The 15,861-nt window shown below is 34.9% G+C and overlaps 1 protein-coding gene across 2 annotated transcripts in view; it reads right to left on the bottom strand.

Moving 5' to 3' along the window:
* Positions 1 to 1,529: 1,529 nt before the first annotated feature.
* Positions 1,530 to 15,861, bottom strand: part of MTDH (metadherin) — a 33,122-nt gene continuing 18,790 nt past the window's right edge. The window contains exons 8-13 of one of the 2 annotated variants that reach the window (XM_027889254.1): positions 15,284 to 15,382; positions 13,045 to 13,169; positions 12,365 to 12,484; positions 9,788 to 9,907; positions 6,003 to 6,159; positions 1,530 to 4,428 (exon numbers count right to left, since the gene is read on the bottom strand). In XM_027889254.1, the coding sequence (XP_027745055.1) occupies positions 4,358 to 4,428; positions 6,003 to 6,159; positions 9,788 to 9,907; positions 12,365 to 12,484; positions 13,045 to 13,169; positions 15,284 to 15,382 (692 nt within the window). In that variant the 3' untranslated portion in view covers positions 1,530 to 4,357. The remainder of the gene's footprint in view (positions 4,429 to 6,002; positions 6,160 to 9,787; positions 9,908 to 12,364; positions 12,485 to 13,044; positions 13,170 to 15,283; positions 15,383 to 15,861) is intronic. The other variant, XM_027889255.1, reaches the window with a different exon arrangement.

Below are 15,861 nucleotides of genomic sequence, written 5' to 3'. Positions count from 1 at the left end.
CATGAAAAACAAGCTGTGGCAGCCTTTGTCAGAATGGCCTCTGGAGGAAAAAAAAAAAAAAAAGCAGCTCCCAATAACAACATATTTGGTTTTTACTTCACCAGATATTTGAAATACACTTAACTCCAAGTCAAAGCCTGTTGAACAGGGGAAATATTGTGTGTGTAGAAGACACAGAATCATCTCAAACTAGTCAGTTTTCAGAGTTCATTGTGGTGATCCGGTTCTGAGTGATCCATGACTTACCTTCTACCATGGACTGAATTAAAAACACTGAGCCAAGTTAAGAGATCACTTGATGCTACAATTAACACAGAAAATGTACATCTTTGAGCTCATGTTCCTAGGCATGTTTAAGAGCATTGTATGAAACCCTGAAACCACGAGTTTCATGTTAAGAGTTTAAATGCATTTTTCTTTTCCAGAAAATACACCAACAGTAAAGACATCACAGTTTCAGTAAAGAAACTGATTTTCAGTGCACCAGAAACCTTCATAGAATCAGCCAGGTCAGAAAGGACCTCTGAGATCATGAAGTCCAACCCTTGATGCAACACCACTGTAGTTACAAGACCGTGGCACTCAGTGCCACATCCAGTCTCATCTTAAAAACCTCCAGGGACAGAGAATCCACCACTTCCCTGGGCAGCCCATTCCAATGCCTGATTACCCTCTCTGTATAGAATTTTTTCCTAATATCTAACCTAAACCTCCCCTGGCAGAGCTTAAGACGTTGGTACAACTAGCCAGAAATTTAAAACAGCAGAAGTCTGATAGTTTCCTCAAGTGAAGAGACCCACTATGGAGACTAGAGAATTGTAGTAATGCAACCAATGTTTCAGCAGGAACAGCCTGTGAACCATTAATAATGTGATATAAAATAGAGATAACAATGACTCTCACCCTCCACCCATGAAAAAATAGAAGTTGGCCCACTTTGCTCCCAACACTCATCCCAATTAACAGCAGTTAGTCCTGCAGCAAAGAAAATCCATTGTGTTACCACATGACTTTCAAGTTAAGAACTATCGGTCATACAGCCTCTCCTGGTCCTTCCCCCCACCCAAATTCACTTGGCTGATGTTTTTAGTTCTTAAATGAAGCAATTCACTCAGATTTTAACAGTAAAATATTTTTAGCAGAATATTTTAAGAAGTTATTCAATGTTTCAGGGTTTTTTTCCCCCTTCCATTCACAGCAGAACAATGAAGAAATCTTTCAGTACTGGCCTGAAACACTGGAACTGCTCCTCATTGGTACTCAGTGGTCACCAGGAGGAGACTCAGAGGTACAAGTGGTTGCAAGAGACTTGAATTTTTTTAGCAGCTGAAATCTTGACTGGCAACCAAGTTGAATTAAAAGCAAACCAACTGTAATTAGTAACAGATGAAAGCCTGCTTAAACCATGTACTTTGCTGTCTGCACTTTTCAAAAGCCTTGTTCACAGGATGACCCCATGGCTAGGAACCATTATTACGGCAGTTTCAAATGAGATACAATTCAGTTACAACACAACAGTACTAGAAGTATTTCTATAAATTTTGAAATGTTTTTAATATGTACATTCTTTCTTAGTAAATATTAAAGTAGTGCTCTTCTCTTGCACTTTTTTCTTTAGACTTCTAAAAGGGCATCAGAAATACAGTTTTCACCCCCCTCCAAACCAATGCAGTTACCTTTGTAACAAGCACATATGAATTCTGTACACCTTTCCCTCCCCACAAAAGAAACAAAAATATGCCATGACTATCCAATTACACATCATCACAAGTTTAAATTACACATACAAATAATTCCAGAGTATTTAGAAAAAACCAACATACTGGATTTATGAAACCATTTCATGCATTTGAAAAGAAAAAAAGAAAGGAAGGAAAAAAAAAGAAAAAAAGAAAGGAAGGAAAAAAAGAGGAAAAAATTAAGTTTCTTTAAATGGTGTTTTTCACTCTATCGAAGTACCAAAGTCTGGATTCAGTGTATCATTAAGACTAACCACTGCTTTAGTCATAGAAACATGACAGTACACAGATAACCAAGTTTCTATTTATAGACAATGATATACAGTTACTACCTCTTTAATGAATGTCAAGTAAAGCAAGTTTCGCTTTCTAAGACATTGAAACTGCACATTAAGAAAACAGTAAGAGGTGCTGCTAAATAGGTAACAACATTTTGAAAGGAAGGCTATGTATTTATATGATCCCACTTAGCAGTAGCAGTTAATTAGCAGGGTTCCTATGTTTTAGCTAATTTGTTTCTTTTTCCAGAATGACAAGCTATTCAAGAGCTAGCACTTACTAACCCAGAAATATCACCAATTTTATCTTCAAGAGGAAAAAAGAATTTATGCAGTGAAAGCCCTTGGGGGTAGTCTCTTTCATTACATAAAATCTTTGTATTTTCTACAAAAGAGGCTCATAGCACAACATACAGATTGGAAACAGACATTTCAGACATACATTAAAAACCTGAATTCAAGGGGTATTCTTTTTAACCTTTACTGTGAAGACAACAAGTAAAATTATCGTATTTACATGCAAAGGACGCTGCATGATTTCATAATATCCTATTTTTCATGTTTGCCTTAAGATACTCCTTGAAAAGCTGTACTTCAGTTCTAAATTTATTTTACATAAATCTTGACAGATATCACTCTCAAGCATTACTCCCTCCCAGTAAATAAATCAATACTGTCAATATGCTCAATTTATTTTAACAAATCAATTTAGAGTGTCATATGTTCCTGATATACAGGGGTTAATACCTGTGCAAGTCAGTATCCATTTATTAGGAAAGCTCTCCATTAGCAAGGTGCATTTTCAGTACAATCAAACCCAGCTTGCTGCATTGCCTGTTCGTGCCCTGAAACACTGTTGAACTGCAGTCGAGTACAGTAAGAGTACAAGATTGTTGATCAGTACCATTCATTACAGCTGTTACTAATTCTGTTTGTGCCATAAAACCAGAAGCCAACATTTGAAAAGAAATCTTGGCTCTTCTTCAATTGAATATACCAGGTGATGTTAACTACCATCCTTACCAAACAGATTTTTGTAAAGGCTATTTACAGTGCACATGGCTGAGCATGCACCTTACAGACACAAACACATCTGCCAGTTCGATACCGTGTCATTACACAGTGCCTGAAAATGACAACACATCTTAAACGCCATTTTAATTAACAGTTTCAAGCGGGAAATGGTCTTTATTTTACAACTGCTATACTTGCATCTTTTTTTTTTTTTTTTTAATATAAAAACACTAACTCCTGTTCAGAAGTCTAGACACATTCTACATACTACAGGTTAAGGCAGTAAAAAAATGTGTTCCTGATAACTGGTCTTGACAATGTCAATTAAAGCTGTCTGAAGCTACTCCAGTTCTCCAACAGATCTTTGAAATCCCAAATAATTTGAGAGCAAAAAATTAACTTTGCTTTCTTTTAGTAATAGACACATAACAGAATTTGGTACGGTAAGTTAACAAGTGTTAAGGGAAGGAAACGTTTCATTTCAGTTCATTCCATGAGTTTAAAAGTTGAAAGAATACAGTTTTAGATAGGACTCTGAATCAACCAAGAACTGTAAGGAATGAAGGAGAAAACCAATTTTATGCGCATTACTGCATTCTTAAAAATATACTGTTATCTTCAATAATTCAAGTAAGGTAGTAGACATTATAAAAAATAACTTCATGAACCATACTCAAGTTTCAAATCACATTCTCAAACTTTTAACCCAAAGCAGTTTTATTGTGTTAACTTCATATAATAAACCATGAAGGTCTGACTGTACAAATGGTTAATGATTTGCACTTGTGATTCCTGTAACAGCTAGCAGACTTGCTAGCTAACCAACTTACTGTAAAGATATGGCAGATTATGTATTTAATCAAAGCACTTTGATTTAGGCATGAAACAAATTCAGATGGTTGACATTCTGTGCTTCTAATGCATCGCTCGTAAGAGAGGCAAGAAACACCCACTACTGTACAGACAATTATTTTTACAGAAAACCCTTCCTTGAAATTAATCTTTTATCCGCAGCTGTAGATGAGAGTATAATCTGTTGTAAACAGGGCACTGTGTTGTAAAACCAGTTTTTTTTAATTAAGATCTCTCTCCAAAAGTTGGAAAAACAGACTCTTCAGAATGTCTTTCAAATGTAGCATGTTCTGTTTGCTATATCATAAAGTTACTTTCATCTGATTCCTTTTTAAAGATGTTTGTGTTCACAGCAGTTCTGTTTTTAAAAATTGTTTGAAATTTTTATAAAATTCTGTACATGTTCACAAATTATTGCATAAACAGCATAATCTTCATGACAATATTCAGCAACACATGTCCATCTCAGGAACTTCACGTTTCCCTTCTTGCTTTTTTCTTCTTTTTAACTTGTTTGGGGGATTCCCAGCTTTCTTCAGACTTTGCTAAAAAACAAAACACAACTACAGTGTTAGGACTGAGAACATTTACACAGAATTGTAACTTTTATAATCCTGGACAGTACACACCATATTATTATGAAGTAATTCAGAACAATCAGCTAGAAGTTCTATTCACCTGCTTCTTCCAAATAGTTTAATTTGAAGTACATGTAAACCAACATTTGCCAATTTCAACCTTTTTTACCTCACAAACACACAGAGTGATACACAACAAAAGTCTCATTTTGCACATCTATTACTAACAGAAGAGTCACTGTTATTTTCTGGTGAACTGAAAATAATGCACATGTACACAGCTGACATTAAATGCTCACTTTTACCAGATTACACTGGTTTTAGTTACTATGTATGTAACAAGTCAGAAGAGTATTTTTAGAAATAACAAACTATGCAAAGATACATTTCCAATAAGAAACTATGTTCTTTTCATAAAACAGATTGCCTTAAAACATGCTGGCTGCCAAGAGTGGTAAAGTGGGTAAAGTATTGCGTATACTGAACATAAGAGATGTGCTTTCAATTGCTGAGATGTGAATCAATACAAAAGATTTCATATTTTAGAGCCAGAACGAAAAGTCATCAGTTGACACATTGACTTGAAAGATTCCATCGTTTCATGTATTGAAAACTAAGAAGCCAATTACTGCAGTTGAAAGAGACTGTTATTATGAAGTCGTCACTCTACAATCATTAAAAACTCGTTTAGTACTTCAACACTTAGCCGGGAACTTATTACAGATTGTCAGTATTTATTAATTTTATTAAAAAGTCTGATTCAAAACAACTTTTTTTTTTTTTTAAGCAATGCCTTTCACATCCTGACCTTCCTTCTAATTTTCCTGTCTTACTGTGTGAGTACTTCAGTATAAGCACTTTTGCAGCATGCAAGAAGGTATATTTCACATCATTGGGCACAGCATATTTTCAAAAAATGATATACCTGCAGCAATTCAGCCTGATCTATGTGCTGATAAGGTACAACAAAAAAAAAAATGCATAACCCAATACCTTTCAATTCCACAGAAGCAACAGTTTTCCTATATGATTACATGGGAGCATACTGAAAAAGATGCTAATGAGCTAAGTTAAGAAGTCAAAAAACCCCCAGTAGGTTGAAAATTGAATTGCTTGTATTTTTTCAACATTTTTGGTAGCTAAATATCCTGTCAACTGCTATGTCAGCAGCCATCTGTTCTCCACTGAAGGCTCACAAGCAGGCCTTTGAAATGGTGTTGGCAGAACTCCTTAGTCACAGCATGGAGCTCGAGTCCTCATGGTGTATGTGAGTACCTCCAAATGTCTGTTAAGGACTGGACAAGCCCAACATTTTCAGTCATTCAAGCATATGAAGCCAGTTTTTCCTCACAGTGAAAACAATATCAAAGTGCTTCAAAGGAAGATGAAAACATGGCAAGATCTATAAATGAGACCCATAAATACCTGATATGGCACTCTAAAACTCAAACCCCAGGGCAAGGCATTCTAACTGTAGCCGCTCTATGGGGAAAGAGCACACCCTGAATTCAGACAAATGAATTGCACCGCGAGATACTTACTCTGTGGAGGAGGCACACTGTTTTGCTTAATACTGGGACTAGAAACATCTGTCTCTTGCAGCATCTGTGGCACTTGGGAAGCGATCTTGTCAGAATTGCTCTCTGATACAATTACAGATGGCTCAGTAGAAACAGCAAGTGAAGGAGCCTCCTCAGACTATTTGAGAAAGAGAAGAAAAAGTTTCCAAAAGTTTTTTAAATCATATAAATAGTAACTCTTACATGGTGTTATTTTAGCAATATACTTAGCAGCTGCTGAGAAGATGGCATTGAAAAATTAAGCCAATACTAAAATCCTTCAAAATTTTAAGTTGAGGATGTAATACTAGGACTGCCATCTAGTGCCAAAATTTTTAGTTGCCTACAAGCAAAGATAAACCACACAAATTATTCTTAAAATATATCACATGCAAAGAAAGGGAAAACAATCTAGAAGTCACCAAGGTCCTAAAAAGACTCTTGAATACTTATTCAAGAGAGATGTACAACAGTGACACATATACACTTGGTTGCAAGGCGAACAGGCAAGTTACACAAGCCCAAATACACAACTCAAAACCCAAATACATCAAACTTTTATTTAAAAAGATTTGCAGTCATTCCTATCAACTGCTTAAAACACTCTGTATGCTTGTATTAGAATAACAAATATTTGCGAGAGCATCAGCAAGTATTTCAGTGGAAACTACAGCAGAAATAATTGCCAAGATACTCCCAGTATTTTCCAGTTATCTAGTCGGTTTTGAAGGTTCCCACTAGAGAGACAAGACATAACTGTAACTTAGTGTGTAGCACTTACTGTAATTAAAATTACAACAAAACAGAAAAAAACAATTTTTATATTCCAATAGGAAAGTCAGAACATAAAAAAGTACGATCCCACAACAAGTCAACAAATGACAAAAGGCTTCAAAAAAGAATGTATTAGAACAGTGTCTTAGCCAAGCAATAAACCCCAAACTTTAGGATGTTCTTAAGAAGTCATGGTTGTAGTTGTGCCACAATGGCCACGACCTGGAACTCTGACAACAAAGCAGTGAAGTCTACACCCAGCCCTTGGTGGAGATCCTACGTTAACAGTCACCAGTTTGTACTGTTTCCATCACTATAATGCAAGCACCTCAAAAATTCAGAAAAAAGAGCAAAAAGACAAAACTTTCTTTTTAATCAAATCATACTAAGCAAGAAATTAAACAGTTTTAATTGAAAAAAAAAATGAACACATGAATTTAGAGGATAGCAGTTCTCTAACCTTTTATGAATCATTTGCTGTACCCTTACACATCGACTGAAATCAATTCAGGTAACTGGTGTCATAGTTTTGCTGGGACATCCCCACTCCACTGGCAGGTAAAGAAACTCAATTAAGATTTTAATGGCTCAGCTCTCTAAGGCCGATTAACAAACATGCTGCAGCTTGATTATTACAACATGCAGTATTCCTGACAATGTAATGATACAGGTACATACAGCACTATCTGGACATTTTTCCAAATACTTCTATCTAAATTTTGGATACAGGAAAGTGAGTAGCAATACTAAAAATTAAAAACTGGGTACTGCTCTTTTCTAGGATATTCCCTGTTAACAAATCCATTCAGAAAGTAGACCTGTAAGAATGAATAAAGCCTATTTGAAGATATAAATAGTTACATGCATAATTATATGATTTAGAAATAAAGCAGTAACTTGTCAAAGCATTGCAAATGAAGGATTTTCAAAGATGTCTCTTCATTTAAAACTAAAACCTGAGCCTGCAGATAAAATGAGAAAAAGTTTCAATGAAGCCCAATGTATAACATGGGAAAAATAGTGTGATGTGAAACAGAAATGTTCAACACTCAGCTGTTTCTACTGTCTTTGAGGATATACTGAATAATAACTTATTTGTACTCAGTTTATTTTTCCTTATATTTGGTTCTCATGTTTTGGAGTATTTACTCAAGCAAGTTTAAATTACCTACCTTGGAAACTCAAGTCATCCATTTCACACATCAGTCACAGATTGTTTCTAAAACTTTTTGGAACAGCTGAGTCTAACAATATTGGAAGGCATCTCTGCCTGTGTGAAATTATAATGAAGCCAAATCTGATGGCAAGGAGATTTGATAAAGACTATCAGACCATCTGCATTGTCAGATACAACAATCTGCAAGCTGGTCTTTTATCAACTCCAGTTCCAGAGAACGTTAGTAATAGTTTTGTTTATCCTTTTCCCCAAACCAAATTTAATACAGACTATGTCTTGTTTCAATCACCACTTACACAGACATACATAGGCACATACATGAACAGACTGAATTTAAGATTCAAGAGCAACAGAAGCTCTCAAGCCCCTCAAAAATAGCACAGTGTGGGTCTGCATCAGATGCTGATGGCATCAAATCACCTACGAATTTTGGTATGATTATAAACACTAAAGAACTGGGGAAAGTCTGCTGAAACTGGACTTGTATTTTGATAGTGTCAACAGCTTGTGAGAAAAAAAAATTATTCTAACCGCTGATACATTTCACATCAATTTAGATTTCTGAACAGCAAAAGCTATAGTTTTTTGGGATGAACCAGTACACCTCTTTCTAGATGTCAAAAAACCCCACCTTGATGTCACAACCCAAGCTTTTTGTCTATGTATTTTCAGCAAAGCCTCTAAAATGAAACACTGTATTTGCTTTTAAGTTTAAAAAAACCCCAAACCAGACACTGACAGGAGTAAAGGCACTTGGACACACAGGCAGATGTCTTTTCAAATACAGCTTCAAAAAACCACTACTAAACCCAGCTATGCACTAATCAGATAGAACAGATAGCCATTGCTAACCTTGAATAAAGGCTGAACTGATCTAAACCAAATAACTGTAGTAAAGCTCCACTTGGACGTAGGGTATTTATAGTTGAGCCTTAAGTATGTCTGAATGAATGTACTCCTCAAGACACATTTTCAACACACTTCTGTACTTTTTCTTTGGTGACCTGCATCTCTTGAAAAAGATTTCATTCTAGTATTTTCATTTGAATCTTAACACCTTGTTATCCTTACAAAACTAATGCTTAGAAATTAAAAATTAAAACTCAATTTTCTGACATATACTCTCTGGTACTGAACTGCTGCCTCACTAGTATTGTTCACTCTTCATGGAACACAAAATCAGTGCCACTAGAAATATTAAATACTTTACATCTACAATGTGATAGTTTGTAGGGTAATAGTATCTGAGAAAGCTGCTATTTGGAGAAAGACTGAGAGAGAACTTGCATTCTCTAGACTGTGTTTCAACTGTGAGATGAAGCAAGCAGTTCGTGAATTGGTTCAAATAAAAGCTTTTCTTATTCAGTCACTAAGATTAAGCTCAGTAGAGCCATAAAAAAAAAAATCAATTTTAGACAGCATTTAAGTCAGAATATAGTAAGTCAATAACACTTCATTCTGTTGCAACAACACAGTAGAATATCCTACTAGTCTTGTGCTCAGAACTTTTAGTTCTTATGTTTCCAGTTTTCAAAGTTTTCAACTATTGCCTGAATAATTCAAACGAGAAAATAACTTGCCCGTCAAACTTATGACACTACTGATTTGGAAGATACTGCTTTTCAAAGTAGATATATTTTTTAAAACTCATAAGTGATATCTATCTGAAATTCAACTGCTCAATTACCTTTACATTCATAAGCATATAGCCTGAAACAGTATTCTTAGTGTAACCTTACCTATAAAAATTAATCTTTGAAAGGACTTCAGCACTTCCAAATCCAATTGTAACATAAACCAAATTTTGCATCCCTACCTTAGCTGGTTCACTAGTACTTATGGTCTTCAGAGAAAAAGCTCTTTCCTGCTGTGGTTGAACTTTTGAGGTATCCTCCTGAAATTCCTCTCCAGCTTCTCTATCCAGTTCTTCAGTGTCCTACAAAAAGGGGTGTGGGAAGGGGAAAAAGAAGAGCCTGTGTTTGCGGTCAAGTTCTGACTCTTCTTCCCTGCATGAGTTTTGTTGCCATAATTTTATTACAGCTTCTATAACTTCTATACTAACTTCTATAACTAAGAAAATCTATAAAAAAAAATTAAAGTGGTGGGCTAAAACTAGCCAAGGCTAACACTCAAAATTTATAGAATAACATAATAAAAAAATACCCATAGAATCCAATAAAGCCTAGAAAGCAGTATTCTTCATACAGTTTACTAACAAAAATCCCAATCTCAGAATGAATTGCACTTCACACTCCTGTTAAATTATAGGGATGTGAAATTAAACTGAATTTACTCTAAAAACTTTGCAAAAGTATCACAATGACACTTGACTGCTCTCGATTCTGTGCTTTGTTACACATAAAAAGTTTTAAAATGCAAGCGCTGCATATTAACCTGCATAGTTTTCTATCATTATTAAGCTTTAATATTTTTGCAACCCAATTTAGTTTGCCATGATGCCTGTAAAACAAACTTCAGTACAGAAATTGAAAATATGTTCAAAGTATCCAAGACCTTTACTCCTTAAACACTCTAATGGTGGAAAGTTTTCATTTTATGTGTGGAATTAGAGTAGTTATACTTTTTTATAGGACTAGAAGAATCCCGTGGTGGTAAAGAGTAAATAGTACACAGGTCTCCGATTTTAAACTGGAAGTACCTCTTGAAACACTGTTCCTTCACTTACTTCCACTGGAACCTTATGAAAATGCAGTCACAGTCTAAGTTGATTCTTGACAGGAAAGAACCCATATTGCCTTACACCTAGCTCTTAAGTTAGCTTCTACTGCTTTGACAAACACTGATGTCAAAAAAAGAGTGTGAACATTTAAGTATAATCAGTGAGAAAGATGAAGCTGTTTAAATGAAGGTGTTCCATTCTCAGAGGTTAAATATACAGATTTTAAGTGAGTTTGAAGTAGGACTGGCAAGTTAAATTACTAAACTCTTATAACAAGGATAACTTCTGTGATGTATTAAGAGTTCTGTCAGCTCCTATCAAGCAATACCCTCAATTTCACATAAAAATTTAGTACAGAAAAATTCTCATCTGTAAACTGGTGGCTTCACAGACTGATGGACCGAAAGAAAAAGTAACATAATTGGAATGGTTGGAGACTAGTACGTAGAATAAGTGAATCTGATTATGTTAATACGGACAGTAGAACTCCATTTGACATACACCACTTAAAAGACAGCTCATAAGCAATGGAAAAAACCCAAATTCAGAATGCCCTCACCGACCACAAGATCCATCCAGGATACCCACAAACACCTGTTAAGCATAACCTATTAATCTTGACTTACACTCAGAGTCATTGCAGAGCCCAGAACAGATTTCAATTACAAAAAAAAGCTGCAGTCCTAGTTCCTCCAGACTGAATCTGCCTCTAAAGAAACACTGCGAATGGACACAAGCTCTACCTCCAAACAGACAACTTGAAAAAAAAATTATGTAGCAAGAATATTTTAAAATTGTTTTAACAAAATCTCAGACTGAAAACATGACAACCATAAAAGCCAATTCAAAGCAAGTATGACTGAAGTTTTGCTTTCCCCCTCTCTCCAATCCACTTAGTCAGATTTCACTGAACACTGATCATTTTGTAAAGAACGTAAACTATGAATGACTGTCACTACAAGCAGAGGCAGGACGTAATCTGATAATGAGCTATTAAAAGCTTTTTCCTATTAGGAAAGTACTTGTTTTCATCTATTCAAACATGATTCAATTGCCAAGTGAAGTGCAATCTGCTTTCGCTATTTTTACAAATGTGTTTCAATGTAATCTTCAAAAGCTATTTAAGTAACACAGAAAACTCCAGCCACTCACAGTTTGAAAATACTCTCTTCCTTGTTGAAATCTGACTCAGAGTAGCTCCAACTACTGAGTTTGAGGTATTGATACTTTCAGATAAATCAAGTTACAACAGCACTTAAGAAAACCACTATATTCTCACAGAATTGACAGTTTGAGAGAGAACTTCAATTTCTTTCATTCTGCTAGCTAGCTATGATCACCAAGGCAGCTGCCTTTGAGAGGACATGAGGAGAAAGCTTCCCATGCAGAGAACAGTTCCTCCTGGAAGCATTCCTACAGTACAGAATCCTGATTTGATAGCAAATAATTCAGGATAAATACTTCCCATATTTCATGCTTTTCTTAAACCCAGCAAAATTACAAATTACTCCACATTTGACCTATGAATACAACAAAGTAAGGAGATACTAGTAAAAGAAGAATTACTTTAACTCTTGAGAACAATAGTAGACAACCCAATACCATAAGGAATTTAATGTCCCCAAAATAAATTTTGTTTAAGACGCTAATATACAAAGTTAAGGCAAGTCTGTGAATTCCTCACAACTGCCTTTCAAACCATCCAGATTTTACCTGTGCAGGAGAGTTAGCTTCTTCCCCCTGCTTCTTCTTTTTCTTCTTCTTTTTCTTGGATTTGCCACTTGTAGAACTCTGAAGAATTGGCTCTGCTTTTTCTCTTTCATTATCTGAAATCTTTGTATGGGAACAACAGAGGTATTTAGCATTTAAAATTACAATGAAACATGCCTTCTATAGATTAAACACAAATTAACAGCTATAAGGAATTCAGTTGCATACACAAGTGTAAACAGCCTTATCTGTTCAGTTCATTTTAGGAAGACCATATTCTTTACACGCTCTCTGGTAATATAGGTAGAGGAGTTGGGAAAGGAAAAGGCAACAGAGCACCATGTACTGGTGGCATGGAAATGCTGTTTTTCATATTGAGAATTAAATATTGTTAAGCAGTATTTATGAAAACAGATCTAAATCCTCTCAGTCTATACTTATAAGGTAATCCTTCTAATTACAGTGAGACAGTAAGATTTAACATGGAGCTGAGCAATTTCTTTTTTCTTAATAACAACATTCAGCATTTTCTTTCTCTGTGTACACGATAAACACAACTGTGCTATTCTCATCAGTGTAAAATAGATGAGAAATTACCTTTATCACCACCATTTAAGTTACTTCGAGAAATGGCAGTGGTAAGGGCAAAGTCTTAGTGTTAAGGAGAAAATACCACCTTTTACCTTCTGAATATCAGATCTCTCTTCACGCTGAGGAACAGAAGCAACTTTTTCTTCATCTACCCAGTTTCCCCACTCCTCTGCTGGTGCATTCCAATCAGAGCTGGGATCAGCTGAAGAAAGCCCATCTACAAAGATTAAAAGTTTTTTTTTTCAGGAATATTGCTTTACTTTAGAGGTGCTGTTTTCCAGTTTAAAATTAAAAAAAAAAACACAGTCAAAACTAAGCATAAACCCACTTCTTGAAATCAAGATATAAATAGTAATTTCCTATATTTCTGAAAAAAAGTAAAGATTTTATCAATAGGTGCAGGACATTTTTAAGTAATGAGCATGAAAGTGATTTTACAGTGCAATCTGACTACAGACTCATCACAGCAGCTAACCACATGCAATTGCTTTGAGATATTTTTCTAAACTACATGAAGAGGAGCTAATTTAAGAGTTGTTCTCTATGTTAAACCTTCTTCCTAGTTTCTGAAAAAATTAGGATGAACTGTAACACTGATCAATCTTACCTTGGTAAGACTACAAGTCTGAAAGTGTAAATCTTAGTCAAAAGTCATCTTGAAGCACTGACATTTACTAATAACCTTATTTTTGCTAAGACTCTTGCATCCCTACTCCATTTTGTTATTGTTCCTTTATGATGTCACACAGGAATGACAGGTTTAAAGAGTCAGTTATAAAAAAATTAAAAATATCTGAAGGGAAGAACTAAGTCTTAGACTGTTTAGCAGAAAGTTACTGCAAGCCAATTTTAAAACAAAACACCTTGTAAAAGACTGCATTTTCATTTCACATTTATATTAACATCACAAATATTTTCACCCCCCTGTCTATATTAAACTGAAGAAGAGGCAAACTTGGTCTGCCAACTACAATGGGATTCAGTTCAGTAATTTAAAAATCAAGTCAAAATGAAAAACAACAATAAACCCAATTAAATTTACTGGTAAACATTACAAAGCTAAAAATGCACTAAGAGATCTTAAAATTAGTTAGAATACTTTTCTGCCTCTTGCCTTCATAGAAAAATATTACCTTAATTACACCTACTTTGGATGCTAAAATTTACTGATTTGAACACGCAATTACTGTCCAACATAACACTTTACAGTTTATCTACTGCCCTCTCACTGGCTGCTTAAGGAAAACATCCTTTCTTATTAATAATAAAAGTAAGTAGTATTTCTACATACAGTTAATTTCCTCATCCTGATCCTGATAAAACATTAAGGTGCATCTGTGTATCACATTGGCCTAAACTTGCTTTTACCCACTTCTATCATTGTACCCTTCAATTAGTTGACATCTATGATGAAATTACTCTATTAACAGAAGCTATACCCATAAACACTCTATGCTCAGAGACGTGAATGAATTATGCTTTTGATAAAACGTAAATCTGATTACCTTCAAACGATTAACTGATATGTGCTTCCCTCATCCTTAAACGAGACAAACCACAAAGAGAAGTTTCCAAATGATCTGGTATCAAAGCAATCATGCCAAAAGTAGTGTTATCTAGGACTGCAACAATCTGTTTCACATTTGCAGTCATTAAACAGGAAGTTGTTTTTAGAGAGAAGGCAGCATGCAAGGCTGCTTTTGCAGTCCATTTCTGGAACAATTTTCCAGCTCAATGCCGTAATGAGATGCAGAAAATGTTTTCTTAAGCAGGGAGGGGAAAGCAGGCAGTAAACACCCATTTTGCCACAATTCCCAAGTAATTTCAGTGATTTCTATCCTGTATATGCTTTCTATACACAAGAACTTCCTAATGTTTGGTAAATGTAAAATTAAGTTAGATTAAATACAAGAGTCTTATGTCATATTAACATTTTAGTAAGGTGTAAACATACAGAAACAAACTGACTCAAATACAATCTGCTAAATATGTATTTTGCAGACCTGCAGTACACTTTTCTCATCATTTGCAGTAATACTTTTTTAATTTATTACAAAGATTTTTCTAGCAAAAGCCAGAACTGCCTTAAAATGCATGAGCTGTCCCACTTCTGAGTTTTAACAGCCAAGTATTTTTTCTAAAAATTAACCATTTTCTATTATAATTTATCAAAATACTTCTTCCTGCTTTCTTCAAACTGTCAATTAGCTTTACAAAAGTGAAACATTTCAGGTTTTTCCTTAGATACCCAGAACTGTCCAACACGTGTAGCTAATATAAGTATTTAACAGTAATTAACATTTTATTAATGAACATTTTAGAGGAACATACTTAACCCAGACCATTCATCATCAACAGGGGGTTGAGCATGACTTAAATCCCACTGAAAATCAGAAGTACCAGTCTGAGAAACTGATTCACTGTTGGATCCTGAAAGGGAATAAATAAAATTGTACTTGTAAGTTAACAAGCTTCTTGAAGTTTTCTTGGGGAACAAAATTCCAATCAAAGTAGGAAAGGAAGACAAAAGCCTCAAAGAAAACACCCTGATTCTAAGGACTGCACAGGACAGGAAAACTAGTAGGCTCTTGTACATGAGGTATGTTCAGAAAATAAGGAAACTGAAGGAAGACAAAATTAAGTCAGGAAAAGAATATGGAAAAAGAGATAAGAGGAGTGAGAGACAGCATCTATAAGGCTTACAGAAGTCTCCTCAAACTAAAAAATACAAGGAAATTTTGTGGATACTAAAATTATTACCCTGTATTAGTAGGAACTCTTACAGGCAGAAGCTTAAAAGATTATTAGAAAAAATCCTCATTAATTACATTGCAGGTTGACCAATTAAACTATACATTACTAACATTCCAATTCTCATTTAAAGTAAAGGATTTCAGGAACATAAAAGC

This window comes from Empidonax traillii, unplaced genomic scaffold (assembly GCF_003031625.1).
Source record: "Empidonax traillii isolate 1590-97213 ecotype Southwest subspecies unplaced genomic scaffold, ASM303162v1 scaffold257:size1394852, whole genome shotgun sequence".
NCBI lineage: Eukaryota > Metazoa > Chordata > Aves > Passeriformes > Tyrannidae > Empidonax > Empidonax traillii.
Note: the sequence above shows the minus strand (reverse complement) of the source record. Positions and strands in the feature narration are given on the sequence as shown.